The sequence below is a fragment of the Halyomorpha halys genome, unplaced genomic scaffold, assembly GCF_000696795.3.
Source record: "Halyomorpha halys isolate HHAL.00 unplaced genomic scaffold, Hhal_1.1 Scaffold641.1, whole genome shotgun sequence".
Lineage (NCBI taxonomy): Eukaryota > Metazoa > Arthropoda > Insecta > Hemiptera > Pentatomidae > Halyomorpha > Halyomorpha halys.
The window spans coordinates 175154-197302 of NW_027110907.1; the positions used below are offsets into that span (position 1 = coordinate 175154).

Consider the following 22149-nt stretch of genomic DNA (forward strand, 5'->3'; position numbering starts at 1 on the left):
AGGCTCTGCCCCCCTCCCCTCATAATCAATTATTAAACAAAATGTAACTGTTATACTAACTATGTAAGGACCACAGGCCGATCTGGTATTAAATTTTTTAAAAAATAAAAAGTTTGATATTAAGGTTAAACGATTAAAAGGTTTGGTCTTAAACGAAGAAACAAGGAATTTCAAGGAACCTATGACAATAGTATTCAACTGTTCTTTATTCAATTTTGATTTATCAGCAATAGTTCAAATGTTAAAGTCTTGTTATATAATTAATTATACCCTAATTGATGGAAATATTGGGAGGGAAAAAAAAACAAGAGTTTTATAATATAAATATAATATGTAATGAATGCACAGAGAGAAAGAGGTGATATAACCTCAAATATGATATTTATGTTTATATTAATATCAATACATTCTTATACTCATTTTTCTCTTCATTTTTTTTTTTCAATGAGTTCATATAATTGGTACAATAATTCTTTTATAAACATACTCCATCAGAGTAACTTTTCCAGTTCATCTGTTGAAAAATGAAAAGAAAAAAAATGGAAAAGTTTTCTCTTATTGAGCATTATCATTGTTAATTAACATAATAAGTGCTACTTCTATTTACATTGTAACAAACATTTCTACTAGGTCGTAGGACCTACATTAATTGTACATACATATATATATTTATATATATTTTCAAAATTATAAAAAACAGTATCTAATACATCATAACAAAAAAATTGTTTAAAAAATATATTTGAAACATTTAACAAGTATTCTAACAATGTCCTAATTTTTAAAAGCATGTAAAACATAGGTCTTTTTATGTATATCTAGTGAAATGTTTCATGCTATAAGTCTATTTGTACAACCATGTAGTTTAATATTATGTCCATCACCATACATGTATGAGCCCTCTTTTAAATACTAAGCTGATGCATATAATAAACAATTTCATCTATTTGCCAAGTATTGTTATGAGAAGTATATATGTAATTTTTTTTTTTATTATTTTTAAATTTATTCTTATGAATAGGCACATTAGATAAAATTTATTCTGGTAATTTTCCATAAGTGAATTCCCATAAAACTTTGTTTAACCACTCATAATCCTTGTTTGAGTTACTATACTTTAGTTAGTTAATCTCTAATTAAAAAGGCTTTGCAGTTCTATATGTATGAAATAAGAACTTTAAATACACATACACAATGTGTATATAATGGAATCAGTTTAAAAAGTCTAGGGAATACTGGATAATCCATGCAATACAAGTGAAAAGAGATTTAAAAAAATCTATATCTATTATGTTAGGATGGACCAAGCTGAAGAAGAGATTAGGAGGGGGTAAAAATAGAAAGTTTGGGACAGGTGAATTGAGACAATAATTGAACTGTTAAAGAAAGATACAATCAGATGTATGAAGTACTTTTAAACAATGAGGTTTGAAATAGTTATAGCTTTTTATAGAATATCAAGGATATTTTATTAGATGGATGATATGTATCGTTCGAGGACTTATTCTTGATAAGATTAGGTTCAAGATGAATCTGGATGGATGCAGAAAAGAGTCTTGGTTGGCTTCTGAGGCTCGGAGTAAGTACTAATATAGCATACTCTGAGTGTTTTTGAAGCGTTAAGAATCATGGAATGGAAATTTTGGGGAACCCACTTATTGTTGAGAACTCCCTTTCTGCTACAGGAGATGCACTCATGGAAAAGCACCTTTATTTCTTACTAATGAAAAGAAAAACTTTCAACAAGTTTGATAATCTTAACTTAAAAAAAAGACTGTATAACTCAAAGCTAAACACTCGATTCAATCATACACACAATAGTATAAGTATTACTATACTATTATAAGTAAGTGATTGTTTATAATTAATTTTCCACTTGGTACATAAAAAAAACAAAAAAACAATTGTTTATGAAATTTCTAGTGCAAAAGTTTATTTTATTCTTTTTACTACATACTTGACAGTCCATTCTAAAATGTGTTAAAATTCTAATTCCGCACAGCCAAATTAATTTAATTGTTATTCTATCTACAGTTTTGGCCAGATAATGGTGGCTTTACTTTCATTCAAAATATCGCACCCATAATTGCGGATGTTTCAAACCAAAGTAAGATCCAAGCAACCCTAAAATAATATTATTTCTAAACCTTATGCCAGTCGGTGTAACTATCCCTTATCTTTTTACAGTAATTCAATTTTTAAAATATTAACAGTTTGTGTTAAAAATTGCTAAAAATGATGTGTACATAAATTAAATAAAGCTTAACTTTACTATTTTTGGATAAAAGGTTGTGAAATAATTCTACATTTTTATTTAATCATATTTACATTCTTTTTAGGGAAAACCAAAAAAAAAAAAATGTGCCTAGTAGTCTTAAAGTATTCACAATCGGCACAAATTTTATTTACAACATGAAGTGTACACGCATGAGATACATACATTTGGAGTTTTTCTGGTGGTCCCCGGTGCCATGCAAATAAATTTAAATCAGTTTTTTTGTTTTTTTTTTATATTCAATTTTAAACATGTAATAAAAGCTAAGTTATTTTAAATTGACCATTAAAAATGTTCTTACATTAATAAATATTTTTATTTCAAGTCATTAAAGATTATATTTTATTTTCTAATTATTATGAAAATAATCTCATTTCAAAATTTGTCATTGGTATAATTATGATTTATAATTCATTTTGACTCTTAATCGAGAAATTACATACAATGAATACAGTTTTAAATAACATTGAGCATTTCGTAATTTTTCATTGGAAACATAAAATTAGATTCAATCTTAAAAATTGATTATTGTTACAGTAAAAAATATTGTAAATAATTATGATAGCATGGATGGAGGAAAACCACTCAGGAAACCCCTTGGAATATGCTTGACCCTTCCGAGTCGAACCCTGGTAAACCATTCACTAACTATATTTATTTATTGCTAACCTACGAGCAAGTAGGATAGTATAAAATTGTGCTACATTAGAAGGGGAAGAATTAACCGTTGATAGTATCATTCACAGATCATCGGCGAGGGTAAGGGTCGATTTGGATTAATTTTGGCCGGAATGTTATTACACATAAGTTCTATATAATAAGGAATTAACAAACAATAACTTCTTTTATGGTGAGTATTGGCAGGAAATACCAATTTTGGTTACCTCACTGGAAATGAAGAGTAGTTTTGGAGAAGATAAGTTCTTGATGTCGTTTAAATGTATGTATGCTTGAGAAACAACCATTAATGTGTTTTTGTATCCTTAAGGCTGTTGGGTAACGTTTAAGATGCTGAACAAGTTTTATGTATCGACTATCTAGTTTCAAGCGTTTGTCGATTGATATCCCTTTATTGCTATCTTCTAGAAATCAACCTACAACAACTAATAAACATTCTTAGTTTCCGTGCTTAAATATAAGTACTGTAAAAATAAATATATTCATTAATATCATATTTTATATTTTACTGCAACCTGGGACTGATAAGTTGAAATTACTCTGCTACTATTATGAAAGTGATTGAAAAAAATAATAATACATTAGTTAATCCAGAAGGAAAGTAATATTTGTAGATACTAATTTTTTCTGTTACCTTCTTCATCACAATTCTTATGTCCGGAGACCAAATTTTTTAGTTAATATTTAGTTTAGCAGCTTTATTAAGCAGCCATCTAAAGATATATTCCAACAGTGGGCAAAGGTGCCTGAGAGCCACATATGACTATTTGTTGGGTCATGTTCGGCTCTCATAGAACTTTTTTTTTTTTTATGATAATATCATATGTTAGCAAGATTGTTGAACATTGATAACCAATTTTTGTAACAATACTTATTGGAAACAGCTTATTAGAGATGAAAAAGATCAGGTATTGCAAAAGCTGCTCAAAGCTTCTTCTATACTTGAATTTTTGAAACTTGTTCTCAATTCAAAATATCCTAACTTAAAGAAAGCTTCTTGTGGTATATTTTTATTTATGTAAATCTTTATACATCACAGTGAAGTTCTTAAAGTCAATACATCATTCGCAGTTGATCAACCAACATCTAACTGAATTTTGGTGTACAGCTTTAATTAACTCTACACCAAATTTAAAAAGATTAACCAAATGTTTTTTCGGCCAAGACCTCTCCCATTGGAGTCCTATACTGCCTAACGATGGTTGGGGGTCAAAGTTTTTCGTTATATGGGACTGCCACTCAATGTAAAAAGTCAACACTCCATGACGGATTCGAACCGGCACTGCCAATAGTTATCAAATTGGTAAGTCTGTGTCTTAACCACTGAGCTATAGGCAATCCTAACCAAATGTTGTTGATAGATATTATCAATGTATTTGATTTTCTATCATAATTGAATTTTATTATTAAAATTTGAAATAGTTATTTTATTTTTTTACATGTGACAACTGAAAATATATAATTGTTCTAAATGTAAAACATTTGAACTTTCGTGTCTTCATGCAAATTTAAAAAATATGAAACCCAGGTTGTGCTTCTCTCTGGTCTTAAGCATACTCACCCCCAATCTATAAAAATCAAAATGAGTACGTTTATGTTCAATTAAAACAATTATTATTTTGTAAAAATTATTTTTATTAAAATAAATTTTAGTTTAACTTAAAATTATTAACATATCACCAATCACACATTAAATGGAGTCATACATATGTTTTATCTGCTTTTTGATTTAGTTTCCATAATAAAATCAAAACAGTATTATTTTTTATTGTTTTAACATTTCGTTAATAAGTATTCCAATTATTCTTTTGTCTCCTTGTATTTATTTTATGGTTATATATTTAATTCATAACTGTTATTCAAAACTAACTCTAGCAGTTTTTCCCGCTAATTGAAACTACTTGAAATTGAAATATTTAATATTTTGTATATATAATCTTCAAGTAGCCAAGATATTTTTAATGAGATTGAAAATGATCTTACTTATTGAGTGGGTAACCAAAAATCCATTAAAATATTTCATATTTAACACTAGTCCTAATTTATTTTAGAGTATCATACTTTCATGAAAGTTTTATGATTAATACTTTTCCTAATTTATTTTATGTTATTTTTTTCTGAAAAATAGTAATGTTGGGGGTAGCTAGGGTTTGTTCTCTTGTTATAGTTTTTTAAATGGAATTACTGACCTTCTGGTTTCATTAAGAAGTAATAAAATTCTTATAAATCCCAGAATATTTGTATTACAAAACTGATCGAAGGTTTATTCACCGTCGGAGTCTTCTCTGAAGAGGTATGTTGACCAGTAGGTGAGGTTGAAGAGTGCGAAAACGAGCGGAAAGGTTATCCGAGAGATGACATCTATTCTCTTTGATCGGGTCGGAAACTTGGACAGCCAGGTTTTACAGCAGTTCGGGCGCTGCGGCTGCTGCATATGGATTTCACACTGCCTTATTTTGTCCCTCGCTAGTGGTTCTCCAGGCCTTCTTACCAGGGGTTTCTGGAAATTCCATGCCTAATCTCATTCATGCTGAATTTCTACTATCTTGCTTTGTGGTATTCTTTAAAATATTATGAACTTTAATAAAAACATAAAATAAATACTGTTCTTTGAATCTACTATCTTAAAATTATTGGTATCTAAATTAATTATTTGTGTGTTATTTCTATTTAAAAAAAATAAAATGCTCATAATTGATGAATGAGTTGATTCAAATTTACTTATGAGATTATATCTGATAATCATAGATTAAAAAATATATATATACTAGGTTATGGAAAAATATTTTGTGTATTAAAGTCTCATTTTAATCCTTAATCGCCACAGATGTAAACAATGCATTTATAGTTGTTTACTTTGATTTATCCTTTATTTAATTATGTATACTAACTTTCTCTGCCTTTCATTCAGTTTTATAAATTTCACCAATTGTCAAAGAAAAAAATTGTCATTCATGGTCTTCCGAGGCATACGTGGAAAAAAGGATCGAGTTTGAGGGCAGTGACCAAGGAATTTTGTGAAGTGAAAGACGAAAATGTACAATTTTGGAAAAAAAAAAGAAAAAGATTACACTTTATGGCAAGGCTATTTCAGCTGAACTTCACAGTTATCAACTTGAAAGAATATGTGGAGTTTTAACAGAGAAGTACCATGGTTTTTTGTTTGAATTAAAGTGATATTTCAGTAAGACGAGACTCCTACCAATTTTTCACACTTAATCAAAGAAAAATTCTTAGAAATGGAGGTAGATCTTCCCCCTACACTTTTTACAGTCCTGACAATGGCCATTTACAGTCAGTGGTGCATTTTTTTTTTTTTTTTAATTCTGCACTTTGAAAACTACAAGGATGCCTAATTAAGAAGTTAGGATTTTTCACTTCAAAAACCAAGAACAGGCATCACCACAAAATTGCATTTCTGTTAAAAGGATAGGTTAAAGTAATTAACAATGATGACCTATATGTTGAAGAATAATTTTAAGCTGAAAATTAAGCAAGACTTATTTTATGCACAAAGAAAGATTTATATAACAGTCTAGTACTCTTGATTTTTATTTTTAAAGTCTTTTTAATACAATCTTTTATTATATTATTTCAAATTCTTGAGACAAGGTAATTATTTATTAAATAAATCAAAAATTCGTATCCATTATTGTCTCAACACTTCATTTTCACCAGTCCAACTTTTTGGCCATTCTAGCCATCCTCAAGGACATCTTCAATACAATTTCTTCTTCACATTAATTTAAAGTTTCCTTTGCAGGCTATTCTGCCCAGGTCATTTTCTCTATTATAAGTTAAAAGCCTATTTTTTTAAAATTAAAAATCATTAACATTTAATTTTCCTATATAAGATTATCAACAATTAATACACCACCATATAACCTATATGCAGAATAGCCTGCAAAAGAAACTTTAAATTAATGTGAGGAAGAAATTGTATTGAAGATGTCCTTGAGCCTGGCTAGAATGGCCGAAACGTTGGACTGGTGAAAAATAAAGTGTTGAGACAATAATGGATACGAATTTTTAATTTATTTAATATACAATCTTTTATTTAATTCTGAGAAGTAAATACTTCTTCAAGATAATAAAAGATAATTTCAAGCTGTATAACATAGTTTAGAATAATTTCATTTGTAATTTTTTATATATTTTTTCTGTTAAATCATTGTATTTTTAAAAAGTTTAATCTTGGTACTCTTAACTATTAAAAAAATTTAAATAACTTTGAACAATTAATTGTAGAAATAGTTGTTCATAGTTCCCTGATATACTTCTTCCACCTACATGAGCTTAACTGCAGATAAAAATATTATATATTGAATAACATATGAGATGGTTTGATTTGTTATAAGTTGTAAAAAGAGACTTGAAAGTAGGTTACAGAATATGAAGAGAAGATTGGGAATTAATAAGTTGGTTTGTGCCTTTATTTATTTTATAAAATATACCACCCTTAGAAGCTGTGATGACCAAGCACCTAGACGAAGGTTCTAATAGTGCACTGTTTGGAAAGGTGTAGGTTCGATTCCCAACTAGGAGAGTTAATATTTACTTCTGGATGGTCCCAAGAAGTGAATCTCTACATTCTGACTTTTTAATTTTATTTTTTACCCCCCTTTGCCTTGTTTAATAAGGGTGTTTGCAATATTAGGATGTTATGCATGACAGGAAACATACTACTTATTTTAAAATTTGTATTTCTCTCTTTTCTTGCCTTTTGGCTATTAGTGATTTCCAAACTTTATATCCAGTCTAATCTGCATTTATTCATAATTGACACAGTCTTCTTTATTCTCTGTCTGGTGGTCTCTTAGGTACATCTCTTCCACCTGTACATCAAGTCAACAAAATCCTGTTAGTTTTTATTCAACTACCAGCTAAGGATAATAATTTTTGGTTGTGTTATAAATTCCAGTTTTCCCTGACAAATCGGTTCTCACTGCACAGGAAGTTTTTCCGAGGAAACTCCTCCTCAGTGAGGAAGACATTAGGTTCCATGGTGCTGATCATTGAGGCCCTTCAACCCTCAAATGCAGTACAGATCATGACCACATGGAGATCTATATCCTGGTCAAATTTGTAGTTATAGCATGGCTTGAAAACCCCCATGCCCAGAGAGGAATTGTGAAACTGGAATAGCCCAGTTTGAATTTAGCTGATACTGTATGATAATAAAACATTTTCTTAGGATACTCCTTTATGGGACGTCACTCACTGTTGCTCCCATTTCTTAGTTGTATTCTTCAGGATTATCATCTTCCACTTCTTGGGATTTTGAACAATTCTCAGCCATAGATTCATAAAATATCCTGTCAACATTACCACTGTAGTTGGTAAAAGCCAACAACCTCTAATTTGTTTTCAGGGGTTGGTAAAAAGGACTAGTAGGCCTAACTACGAGATTTATGCTCACTAACCCCTTACCTTACAATTTAATTTCCAATAGTGTATGCCATAAACCACAACAATCCGGATACTCTCTGACACGTCTTATCGATCTTTGGCCTCACCAGCATATAATGAAACTTGTTTATGTTTGACCTGGTGGACTTACCACATCTGAGACATGTCATTGTATATAACGGGTTTATCTATATTAATAACCACTCTTTGGCTATGAGATCAGTTGCTTTTTCATTTAAACTGTTATGAACTGTTATTATTTTTCTCTACAATCATTGCTCAAGTCTCAAGTTACACAAGATATATAATAGTTTTCAGTTTTAGCCTGAATTTTGTCCTAATTGACTAGGAGTTTGTGTTGATTTTAGTATCAGATTGTAGGATTGAATTTTTCTGTAATTTAAAAATCATTTTGGCTTCATTGTTGCTTAAAAAAATAAAAAATAACCTTAAGAATATTAAAGGAAGAAAAAATATAAAAAGAAAGTTTTAGTTACCATGGCGAAAGTCGTTCCGCCATCTTCAAGAAGGTCTGATTCAATTTGTGCTCCATGCTCCAGTTCACACTGCCGCCTTTGTTTTTGCATGTTATCTCGGTGCATATCAGAACGAGATGCATAATTCACTAGAGCGAACTCAAGTAACGCTCCAAATACAAATGTAAGACAAACTCCTGTCCATACATCAATTGCTTTTGTATAGGAAACTGGAGGCAATGAAGCATTGATTCCAGATGTCTGTGTAGCCATAGTTAAAAGAGTTGTTACTCCCAGTGAGACACGTGCAGGAACTGCACTTTGATCAAGCCAAAATGACACCCAGGACACAATGACAAGCATACAGCACGGAATGTAAATTTGTATCAGGTAGTATGAAAATTCTCTCTTGAATAGTAGGTCCACTTTCAGGCAACTGTATTCACCTGGAAACATAATAAATTTTCAAGAAATTACAATTTTTTCTATGGAATTTAAAAAAATTATAAGTTTGTTTATCATTCATACTTTGACCATATTTTCAACTTTGAGTAAATAACTTAAATGTTCATTCTAAAAACAGTCCAGTCTGCAAAAACTGAGTAATATGAGAAACTCATGAGTTACAAAGAACAAAGATTAAAAGAACATATCAAATTAGAAACCCAAAGTGCGACATTTATTTTATTTACAGGGACTATAATTCAAATAATATTAGAAAACAGCTATAAACACATAATTTACTTATTAAAACAATATAATCATTGCATGAATAATTATCAAAATGAAGAAATAATTATGTATAACATCTATTTACATGATTTTGGACCATTTCATTTTGTGGGGTTTGCTTCTTATGCTATTAGTGAAAAGGTTTGGTAGGACATAGATGAAATAAAATAGAAAACTTTGAAATAGTGACCCATTTTTTTAATATAACAATCAAAAGAACAAATTTTTGATGAAATTCATGTTGGATCTCACAAGCTTATCCCAAACCCATAATCACGTCTTCTAAATACAATTAATTGAGTATGGAAGTTGTAGATGATTTATCATTAACCTGGGAGAGGTGTAGCCTTGAGCATTTTGCTGATGTTGTGAAATAAACATCTATTCATTTTCTTTTGTTTATAATTTTGTATACCTTCTATTAATTCTTTGTTGATGTTGTTATTGCTCCATGTTTATGCTATTCACTCTTTTACCGCCCCACCTATATTCGATTCAGTTTTGCTCTGTCATCCTTCCAATGATAAGATTGAGCATTTCTTTCACCTGTACACTCCTAATATGACATTTTTGTCATCATATCATCCAATTATATAAAAAAAATAATACAAATCATCTACCATAAGATTAACGCTCGAGGGACACCTCTAAGGGGACAAGTACCCTAACCTATTTAACCCCTACTGGGATAAATTAATTGATGTAATTCCTGAGTACAGAGGAAACTTTGTGCCGTAACTTTGGAAATGTGATTTAGATAGGAATTTAATGTATAAAAAAAAATTAAGGAAAAACAATAATATATATGTATTGTGATATGCTCTTTTTGAGTAAATAGTATATTTTGATGTATAAAGGGTTTTTAATATGTTTTATTTTATATATCATTTTAATATTCATTTGTTTTGTTTATCCAAAAAGCAAGCTAACCAAGTTTCATTGTTTATAATAACTTTGTGATTATAAACAAAACCAAGATGGGTACGTTGAATCAAGGCCATGTTGAGCAGATTCAAATATCATAAAAAACTATTTTAACTCATCCCCTCATAATTGAAAATACAGTAAATTAAAGGAAAAATAGAAATCAAGAAATAGTGCTACAGAATAATATTCAGAAAGTAAATCATTTGGAAAAATCCCTAACTGTTGTACGAAAATCGATGTTTACATGTAACTTCAAGGCAGGTTTGGTTTTTGGAGGAGAATTATTCATGTCTGGGGCGCCGAAGAGAAATGATGTCTTCAGGATGAGGAGGTCCTCATCAATTTCTGTCAAGAGGAAGCCATTTTGGACGCTAAGACAAGAACAATAAGAAAAAAGAAGACACCAAGGATCAACGAAAGAAGATCGTGAACTTGGTTAGTTTGGTTATAACTAAAATTAAATAAAATTGTAACAGAGATATTAATTTAATTAAGTTAATAATAAAAGTGTTTGTATTCTGATTGCCTAGCAACAATACACCCTGAGATTAAGAGTCTTTTTATATTCTAAAAGTTAAATATAATTCTATTATCCATTTGGTATTAAAGCTCTTATTTTGAACCCAAAGTATCTTTTATATTTGAAAAAAGTTAAAAAACGATTCAAATTATTTTTTATTTTAATTTTATAAATAATAAAATTATTACAGTATATATAGTTGACCATAAAAATTGATGTATAGGAAGATGGTCAGGGTTGCGGTCAAAGGAGAAACAAAAATAGTTTACAACTATTTATTTTCCGACGTTTCGCCCCACTTTGTAGGGCTTCATCAGGGCTAAAAAGATACAAAATGATACAATGATAAGAATAAAAATACAAAGATAAGATACAATGATAAGAATAACAATAAGTAACAATGGCAAGAGAAAAATTTTTTTATAAAAATACGTAAAAAATACAGGAGATGTACATAAAACAAAAACAATACGGGGAAGGAAAAAAAAATAGAGATTAAATAAACGTCATGAAAAAATAATAATTATACATAAATAAGTAATAATAAAGATATAAAATGATAATAAATGAGCAAAGAACAAGTCAAGATAACCTACTTGTACTTCTTTCTACATCTCACCTTGTACTTTTATATATATTTTTATTTTATTTTGTAAACTTTCACTTCCGATTTTTAAATTACCTTATTTCACTTTGTTTTTCATGTTACTCCTGTTATCTTTACTATTACTATTATCAGTGTAGCTAAATGATTATTTTCATGATATATAAATACTACAGTTGTTATCATTGTTTAATTATTTTTCTTACTTATTTCTTTGTTTTTTTTTTTGTTTTTTTAATTTACTTTTACTTATTATTAGTTACTTCTTTTACAATCATTGTTATTATATCCTATATTGTATTATTATCTCGTATTATTAGTAACGATATGTGTCATTCTAATTTGACTTAGTTATTCCTAAATTAAAAATTATTATATTTGTTATTAATATCATATTTCTGTATCTTTCTCTTATCATTTTTCATTTTTCGTCATATCTTTATCACTACTTCCTGTATACACGACGTATTTTAAATTTAAACATAACTGTTGAAAGGCTGGTGGGGGAGCCAGCTCCCCACTCCTCCACGCTTCCGCTTCATTGTTGCCTACTGTTCACCGGTTTGCTTTGAACAGGTAGGTTGTTTTGACTTGTTCTTTGCTCATTTATTATCATTTTATATCTTTATTATTACTTATTTATGTATAATTATTATTTTTTCATGACGTTTATTTAATCTCTATTTTTTTTTCCTTCCCCGTATTGTTTTTGTTTTATGTACATCTCCTGTATTTTTTACGTATTTTTATAAAAAAATTTTACTCTTGCCATTGTTACTTATTGTTATTCTTATCATTGTATCTTATCTTTGTATTTTTATTCTTATCATTGTATCATTTTGTATCTTTTTAGCCCTGATGAAGCCCTACAAAGTGGGGCGAAACGTCGGAAAATAAATAGTTGTAAACTATTTTTGTTTCTCCTTTGACCGCAACCCTCACCATCTTCCTATATATAAAAACAATAATAATTTTTGCAATGTTTCCATCTAAATTTCTTAGATATTTAGCTAAAACCCAGGCCATCCTCTTAAAAGATCTGATCACATAGGCTAATTCAATTATAATGAATATACAAGGAATAAATTCAATGAATATGAATATTGCTTAGCTCACGTCTTTTCTTCAGAAACATAGAAGTTAGAATTTACAAAACTATTATCCTTCCTACTGTTCTGGCCTCTTACACTTAGAGAAAAACAGCACCTTAAGATTTTTGAAAATGAAGTATTACATAACATATTCAGGATGAAGGAGGATGAATTAACCGGAGAATATAGAAGGTTATACCATGCCGAATTGAGGGAACTATATATGGTAAATATAATCCAGGTTATAGCATTGTGATGAATAAGATGGGTGTGTAAGATGTGGGATTGTAATGAATGTATCCCTAAATGTTATTAAGCATTAGACCAATGGGTAAGGGGGAGGATTGAGTCTGGACTAATCTGATAGATTTGTGTTTGGATGGGCGTTATTGGGTAAATGTATGTTGCCATTAATTGGTGGTATTGGCATTGAACCTTCAGGTTCATTAAGCCTTTGTCATTATTATTATTATACAAGGAATGTGGGAGTGGGTAGCTCATTGGTAAGGTAATGCACTACTAACTCTAAGGACTCAGCTTTGAATCCGGCTGTGGCAGATAATTATCCGTAGCCATCGAGTCAGCCCTGTGAGTTCAGGAGCCCTTCGGAGTCCACCCAGCCTCATAAAGAAGGTACCCTTAACTGGGTAAAAATCTGTTAGTGAAGTGTGATTCTGACCAAATCACCTCCTTGTACAACCGTTGGTCTAGTAACGGGACTTCCTTACTAAGTACTGCACCTCTGACCCTTCATGGGTTGTAGCAGTACAGATTTATTTTTTTTATACAAGGAATAAGGACAAGTCCAAGTGAGGTAGCTAGGTCTTGTAGAAGATTAAATATTAGCTCTAAATAAACGGATGAATATTTATAATGCACTATTCCTAGGTATCCTGAGGTCCTAAGGTACCCATCTTTAACCTGGAATCAAAATCTTTTGAAACAACTGAGGGGGGAATCCAGAGAATGGCTCTGCTGCAAGTAACCAAAGCCTATAGGAATATTGCTCATAAGGCTGTACAGGACTTAAGGAGAAAGAGGGAGAGAGGAGAGTGAGTATCTCTTGTACCTCTTCTCTCTGCAAGAAGGGGAGACAAAGTATGATTATAACAGACAAGGCTCAGCAGGAAATTTCTTCTGGAGAATCTCCAAGGGAGGATTAGAGAAGATCCAAGGTACATTCTGAGAATAATTTCCAAAGATGGAACATGACAGTGTATATAAAATACAGATCTGTCTAATAAGTACAAAGACCTGGATATCCCGAACAGCATTAAATTCCAGAGACAGAAATGTCTTGGCCATCTGTTGAGGATGGAAGAAAATAGGTTACCAAGGAGGCTTTATGTGGGTAGAGGTACACCGGATGGAAAGAGAGAGAGAGGGAGATCCAAAGGCTGCTGAAGAAATAGTGTACTCCAAGCCATATACCAGATTAAAAATAATGGATGTGAGGAATAAATGAAAAGCAGGAGTTGAAAATGCCACAGGCTGGTATATGTGTCTGTTGAGCTAAGAAAAGAAGAAGACGATGAACTCCTACCTTCCACACTTTTGCAGAAATCTTTTATTATCCTAATCATGTGGTCCGAACCTTATCTAGCCTCACTTATTCGTACAATCCTTCTTAAGATTGAAATGGCTGTGGCCTATTGATCTCAAAAATAACTGATTCCTGATAAGAGATGGTTTTATCAAGTCTTGAGTACCTAAATATTGTGTTCTTACACCAATACAATTGTGTTCTTACACCAATACAATTGATGAAGAAAAGCTAGATCTGCTGTTGTCCTATGTTTTTCTTCACATGTGGTTTGAACTTGGCTACGGATTTAGATTTAAAAAAAAAGAGGCAGGATTTTATTTTATTTATTAAATTTCAAGAATCGGGAGTATCGGGGTATTAAATATTACCTCTAACATACGGTCATAAAAAAAAATACCAATAAAGCAATATTTCATCAAAATAATTAATATCTTATCAGAATACTTATAACTGATTCCTTTTGTGTAAATAGCAACTAATTTTTTTTTTAAAGTTAAATCTTCATTCATTTATAATTACTGATTACCTGGTTTTTTAATTTGTTTTTATTATATTGTCATTAAAAATAAATAAAAATAACTTACCAGTATTTGTTTTACTGTTACAATAATCAGTCAGGAACTTTTCTAATGTGAACCTCGGTAAATGAAGATTTTTCACAACTTGCACCGGATCTCCATCTTTCCAGAGAAATACCAAGTCATCTGTTGTCCAACCATCTGTAACCATTATGATCTTAATTAAAGATTTTGATTATGATGATTTAAAATCCATGATTTTTCACCAAAGTTTGAAAGTTTTACGAAGTAATTAGATTGCTTAAAATTATTTCTTCAAATGATTTCACTCATTATACTACTTTGAAATGAAATTAATCCTTTCATAGATATGTAAGTGAAAACAAAAACTGAATGCTGTCATAAGAACCATATAAACACGAAAAAACTTATTTATAAATTCTATTTATTTTTTCATTGCTCTCCAACTTTATATGTTTTTTTTTAACTGGCTCTAGACTCTGTGAGGGAACAAGCCCGCCAGAAAATTTGACCACCAGCCATCTTTTTACTGTGCAGTTGCTCTCCAGCATCATCCACTACCGTCAGCCCAACGAAGCCTCGGTGTACCGTCTTATCTCCATCTGTGCAAGCTTCTGTCTAGTATCCTCCTCAGGACATGGTCCTCGGCCATTATTGTTAGATGTCCAATTCACTGTAGTTGACTTGTCAGCACCATTGTAGGGGGTCATCAGCCATAGTACTCCATCATTATTTACCATCCCATAGATTCTATTAAAGATTTGGTGCTCAAACCTATCAAGAGCCTGTTCCTGACTTCTAGGGAGTGCCCAATCCAATCAATCCATAAGTCAGCACGGTCTAATGAGAGTTTTTTAAAAGTATGCATTGGTAGTCCTAGATCCCTCTCTGCTTCTAAGATGCCTTTGGAGTCCATGGTAGGACCTGCTTGCAGCCATTATCCAACAATGGACTTCGGGATTAATGTCATTTCTGGAGTTCACTCCAATATAAAGTTCCACTCTTGAAACATTGTCAAGTCAGTCTTGAAATGTGTGAATAAGTGGTGAGTACTGATCCCAAACTCCTTTGCCCTCTTCAATAAAGTTCTAAGAGAGAACATCTGATCAGTGATAGACTTCCCTTGCATGAATTCTATTTGATAGCAGCCTATTTTATTTTGGATAAACGGTAGAAGTCTCTCAAACAATATCCTTGAGATCTTGTAGGCCACTGAAAGCAGGGAAACTCTTCAATAGTTTAGTTCGATAGTAGAACATCCCCTTTTTTGAGTAAAGGGATATAACTGTTTCAGACCACAAACTGAAAAATCCCTCTTCTAAATGTCAATAGGATTTCTTTGATCACTCTCAGTAAGGTTTCTTTGCATGAATTCCATGTCTGGTTTATATCATCGGCATGGTCTAGAGTCCTCAATTCATGACTATTGGCAAATCACTCTTTTATCTCTGGCTCACTGAGTTTCAGGGTGGCAAACTTCTTGGTACAATCTTCCTCCTGGCTTCGTATGATAGAGATTCTTGTCCAGATTGTGACATTCAAGAAGTGATGACACTAATCAAGATTCACTCCTCTGTAGATTTATACATCCTTCAGGCTGACTACGTGTTTTGCGCTAACCAGAACAAGGTCTATTTGATTGGTAGTCACCATGTGCTTGCTAATTGAGTACTACTGATAACCAGGCCTTATGCCGAAGTGAAATTGACCATTCTGGTCCCGTTATCATTCTTTACTTTATGGATAATGTGGTGGGTGAGTTGATGGTGATAAAACTATAGTTGAAGAAATTTTCTTTTATGTGGAGACAGCATATTCTTGGGTCAATTGGTCCCACAGTAACATCCATACTTTTTCTACATAATTTAATGAATTATCCATAAAATTACCATTTAAGTAATAATAAACACGACAAATTAATAGATAAAGTCAAGGACTTACAACTCGCCATACGAAGTGAACAAATTTGACGATCCAAAGGATAAAGTTTCAGGTTCATAGGACAGGAAAGGGTGAGCGAAATTCTGAAAATACATAAGATTCATATAAGTTTCTTTCATGTACAATAAATATAATTTTATGTAACATATATCAACAAATATTCAGTATTTTTACAAGAGATAAATACTATATTTCATATTACCTTATACTATAAAGTACTGCTCCATGAGGAAATATTCTGATGTACACATTTGGCATAATTATGTTATGAAAATGTCCTTCCTTTTCATTAGAAAAGAATAGATCTGGCATCCATACCCTGTTAGATTCTGTCAGCGTCAGATATTTAATTTTTCCTAAAAATTAAAGAATAGTCTTTAATTAATTTTTCTCTATTCTACTTTCATTTTGTATTAATTGTAATAAAAAGGCTGCACAAAATTTCACTAATATTCTTTTTCTCTTCAACACCATGACATTTTGGCTAGAAAGCCATCAAGTATTCTAAATAATTTTTAGTATACTCGATACATACATAAGAAGTGAATAATTTTTTAGTAATGAAATGAATGTTTTGTTTTTTAAAATTTTATTTGACTTCATTACTTCTTATTTTGAATAAGAATTTATTTGATTTTGTTTGTATATTTTATGTTGTATAATATTATCAGCAACTAATAGGTTTTTAAACACAGTAGATTTTTTCTTTTATTTGACTTTTGTACTTATTTTATTTTTTATTTAGAATAAGAATTTTTTTCTTTATGTTTGACCGATATTATATTATATATATTATACTGTGCATTATATCATTAGAAGTCTTCTTACTTGTGAATTGATTATTTTTTTTTCTAATTTGTTCTTCTTTTATTGTTAATAGAGGATAAGGATTTATTTTATTTTATTTACAGATTTTATATTTATTTATATTGTAGATAATCTATAAATTAAGTTATTTTTATTTTTAGTTTCTAGGTAGATTTGTTCTCTTTTAATAAACTAGTTTATATTTATGTTATTCTGAAGGGACCCTGTCCCAGAATAAAATTTATTTTCTATCTAAATAAATGAACTCACTTAAATTAAATTAAACAAGTCATAAATCAACAAACAAAACATGATATTCCATATTTTAATTTTTTTTACATATGATAGTAATTATTGTTCAGGCTAGATCTCATCATTATTCTTTTCATAATTTAAAATTAATGATGGTCATACATTGAAATATTTTTTTATCTTATGGTTTTTGTAAAATCATGGTAACTATATTGTAAGTTAATTGATTTATGACTTGTTTAATTAAATTAAAATGAATCTGTTTTATTAATATGCCTGATGATGTCTTAGCCGAAACATCTTGTTATTTAAGGGGAAAAAGTATACTGGTGAAATTTAATATAACCTTTTTATTATAGTTTGACACTTTTCACCTTGAAACTAAAAAAAAAAAATTATATTAATATTATTCTTGCTTTACCTCCAAAGTCATTAAATTTGAGCCTTTCATCTGTCCACTGTTCTCGAAATGTTAGCTGTACACTGTATTCCTGTAATAGCAAAGATACCCAAGGTATATTTTCATTGGTAATAAAGAAAAAATTCAATCTAGTTTTAATTTTAATCAAAGAAATTATATTTCCATCGTTATATGTTCCTTGGGAACTTACAAGAGATACTAAAAAAAGTCTTTTTTTTTTGGAATTTAGATCTATTTTTTAAAAGATTTTTGAGGTGTGGTTTGTTTATCAGGTTATTTGAACAAAAAAGTATGAAATTGATACCACATTAAAAAATAGAGACAAATATACAGAAAAATTTTCATTATAGATTTGATGTTCATAATAATTTAAATAAATCATGTTTTTTTCCAACTTAAATCCTAATGGAATTATAATTTCATTTATTTATTAAAAAGCAATTAAACGCCAATTCATTTTTTAATTTTCATTCTCAATGTTAGTCAATAAAAAAAAGCTTCATTTTAGTTAAGCAAAATAATTTTCAATTTATTCAAAGCTTTTCATTATAAAATGTAAAGTATTTAAATATATTATATTGCTGAATCAAAACTGAATTATTTGAGAAATTTAAATTTTTCAGTTCATCATATCTAAAAAGAAAGATGAATGGAATTCTTCCAAAGAGAAAGAAGTTAAATGAACCAACAAAATTGTCTAATAAATATCTTAGATATCGTTAAGTGACAAAGTAAAATCCAAATAAATGATGAACTAAAAAATTTCTATTTATTTTATTCAATACTATTCCAATCTACCTGTTAGATTTATGAGGAGTTTATTTTCAAAATTGCTTTGATGCGACTCTGTAATTTTCCAAAGTTGATCATTAAAACTTTTAAAGTATGATTTCTTCTTCTTTTTAATTTTAGTTACTTTCTTCAGAAGAAAATTTTATAAGAAAAAATATGTATAAAAAATAAAATTTAATTTGTTTTAAAGTACCATAACCTGGGGTTGCTTGGACAAAAGGTTGCGAGGTTGGGTGTGTTTTTCTCCCCAGATTCATTTAACTTTCCCTCTCCCCCCCCCCCCCAAAGTCTACCAACTTTACCTTTAATTTTAAATTTTAATTTTCCTGATAAATGTTACCTTAGGGTAAGAAAAGAATAAATAATAAAAAATCTAGTTAAGGTTTATCTTATTTTATAATAAATAAATAAAATATATTTAATATTTTCTTTAATTAGTTGTAAAATATAAAAGAATAGGCTTAACTTATTTTTAATAAAAAAAAAAAAAAAGATACAAAATAATATTTGACAAACATATATTTAATATTAAATAGTTTACTATTTATGTAACTAGTTCAAAGTAACAATTTTGAACAAACTAAAACTGAAATAAGTAAAAATTCATTAAATTGACATTTGGAATTAATACTTAACAACAGTATATTAATAAGTTTACAAAATTTTGGCCTTTCAATCCATCTTCAGGTCCAAAATCTAAATATTTATGAACATACTATGAAAAACAATTCCCCCCCCCCAAAAAAAACCTTAAAAACATTTACCCTAAAATGTACCCTAGAGGGTAAAAAAAACAACCTAAATTTATGGGAAGATCCCCCAACCTGTCCAACCTATTTGAAACCTACTGAAAAAATTGGTAGGAAGATATTCAAGTGACCTAGATGTAATTTAAAACCTTTTTTCATTGAGTCCAAGTAGCACTTATTGCATTCAAATAACCTAAAATTATGTTACCAATAACAATTTCGAAACTAAACTCCTTCTATATTAAATGCTATTTATCTTTATATTCTGTGTTAATTATGCCTTCATCAGATATCTAAAGAAATCAATTACAATACTCTGTGGTTTCAATTAGTATTCTTACTTATTTTGTTTATTTAAATACTATCTTTTCTTTTATTTATTTTCTTAGCTTCATATTTTGAAAAGCTGGTTTTGAGAAAAATAACAACTTATTAATTTTTATTAATATATTCTTGTTTGAGAGTGGTTTAGTTTATTTAAAAACAAATTTGATCCTTTCTTTCTCAACTTTATTCTTTTTTAAAGGCCCTTTTAAAGTTGCAAATGTAAATGAAAGAAAGAAGTGGATTATAAAAATTTTAAATTTAAAAAGGAATTATATAGAAAAAGTTATATGGGACAAAGGCATTGTTTAAAAAAGATTTTTAAATTTTTTTAAGATTTTAAAAAAGAAAATGACATCAAAATGAAGGTATCCTTGAAAATGACCTGAGGGTCGAAATGTTGGAAGGTTTGTAAAGAATAAAGTTGAGAAAAAAAGGATCAAATTTGTTTTTAAATAAATTTTTTAAAGATTTTTTTGTAGGGGGTCGTAAATAATTATATAAAATAAGCACTTTCAGGGAAAATCACACCTTTAATATTTCAAGTAATTTTTGCTAATTCTCAATTTATATTTCTATCCACTATTATGCTTTGCTATTTGTAATTGATAAGATTTATTATAATTCCACTTGGTTAGTGCACACTGAACCAGAGGAAAAATAAGACATATATAAAAATATTTGCAATTGAAAAATAAGTGGGGTGTGTTTTTTGAAGTTATGAATTTTTTAAGGGAACCATATTTTTATTGTATTGATAATTAATCAATTTTTGGGGACTTTCAAACAAGGGAACTAAGAGAAAACACTTATTGGTCTAGACATCCCTGCTTAGACCTGCTTGTTCTTGGACTTAGGGTTTCATCTCAGGCTGACATTCGGTAGTGGTTTCTTATTAATTTTAATTTTTATGATTTTATTTTTTCTTCAATATTTTCTATGCATTCCCTGTTATGTATATAACATTTGTTAGAAGTTATGTTAGTACAAAGATTCATCTTAAGCATTAGTTAAAAATATTAAATTTTTTGGTAAAATACCAGTCTTTAAAAAACTTTTTTTTCCCGATATTTTCAGTATATTTGTGCGTAAAAAGTCTATTTCCCATGATATTCAGAATAATGATGCTCTTAAGTGGATCCTAGCTACTTTTATGATGTTTTGAAATTACAGTATTATATTAATTTCTATTAGATATCTACTGAGGATTTGATCTTATATATGAAATATAAATTATGGCTATCATGTTTTCATTAATTATTATTATATATTATAGTTTTACTCTTATACTACAATATCTGCTAAGAGACTTTTATTTTAATGATTTCTGAATCTGTCGAAATTAATTAAAATTTGATTTGTAGTTCAACCTTTAGTCAACTTCACAAGTATTTTTACTATCAATTTCAAATCTGTCAAAATAATAAGTAAAATGCCTAATTTAAGTCTACCAAATGAAAGTAAAAGAATCAATAAATAAGGAATATAGGATGTGGTCGAATGTTAAATCATTTTTTACTCAAAATATAAAATATGTTCTTACAAAATCTGTGAAGTTGAGCATCGAATGAAATGAAAAGAATCAATAAATAAGGAATATAGGATGTGGTCGAATGTTAAATCATTTTTTACTCAAAATATAAAATATGTTCTTACAAAATCTGTGAAGTTGAGCATCGAAATAATTAAAGTATTTTCCAATATCAAAGAAGAAAATATTACAAAGCTTTAAATTGTCATAGTAATGCACTCTTTACATGAACCACTTTTATTTTGTGATAATAAAATAATTTATATGGATATTAATGAAAAAAGTTTTATGAATGAATGTATACCTACATTTTAAGTTGAGTTTTTGCTTAAAAAATAGCTTATTAGTGAAAGCAAAATTAATTTAAATTATGATTTAATAATAGTCAAAGTTTAGAAAAATACATTAAAAATTCATTTTTGATTATTTTGGATTAAATAAAAGTCTCTTAATAAGATATAACTAAACCTTATGAATATTTAGAATCATTGAGAATTGACAAAAGAATTTTTATTACGTGTTAATTTTATATATT

General features: G+C 29.2%; 1 protein-coding gene and 1 long non-coding RNA gene across 9 annotated transcripts in view; one reads left to right on the forward strand and one right to left on the reverse strand.

Moving 5' to 3' along the window:
- LOC136796146 (uncharacterized) overlaps positions 1-22149 on the forward strand; it is a 131578-nt gene that overhangs the window by 8667 nt on the left and 100762 nt on the right. The gene's annotated exons all lie outside the window — the stretch shown is intronic.
- Positions 312-22149, reverse strand: part of GluClalpha (glycine receptor alpha 1) — a 223193-nt gene continuing 201355 nt past the window's right edge. For 5 of the 8 annotated variants that reach the window (XM_014427391.3, XM_014427388.3, XM_014427390.3 and 2 more), the window contains 7 exons: positions 18219-18288; positions 16941-17094; positions 16739-16821; positions 14843-14977; positions 8860-9284; positions 5225-5468; positions 312-3378 (listed from right to left, as the gene is read on the reverse strand). In XM_014427391.3, coding sequence (XP_014282877.1) covers positions 3365-3378; positions 5225-5468; positions 8860-9284; positions 14843-14977; positions 16739-16821; positions 16941-17094; positions 18219-18288 — 1125 coding nt within the window. In that variant the 3' untranslated portion in view covers positions 312-3364. The remainder of the gene's footprint in view (positions 3379-5224; positions 5469-8859; positions 9285-14842; positions 14978-16738; positions 16822-16940; positions 17095-18218; positions 18289-22149) is intronic. The other 3 variants (XM_014427395.3, XM_014427394.3, XM_014427393.3) reach the window with 2 other exon arrangements.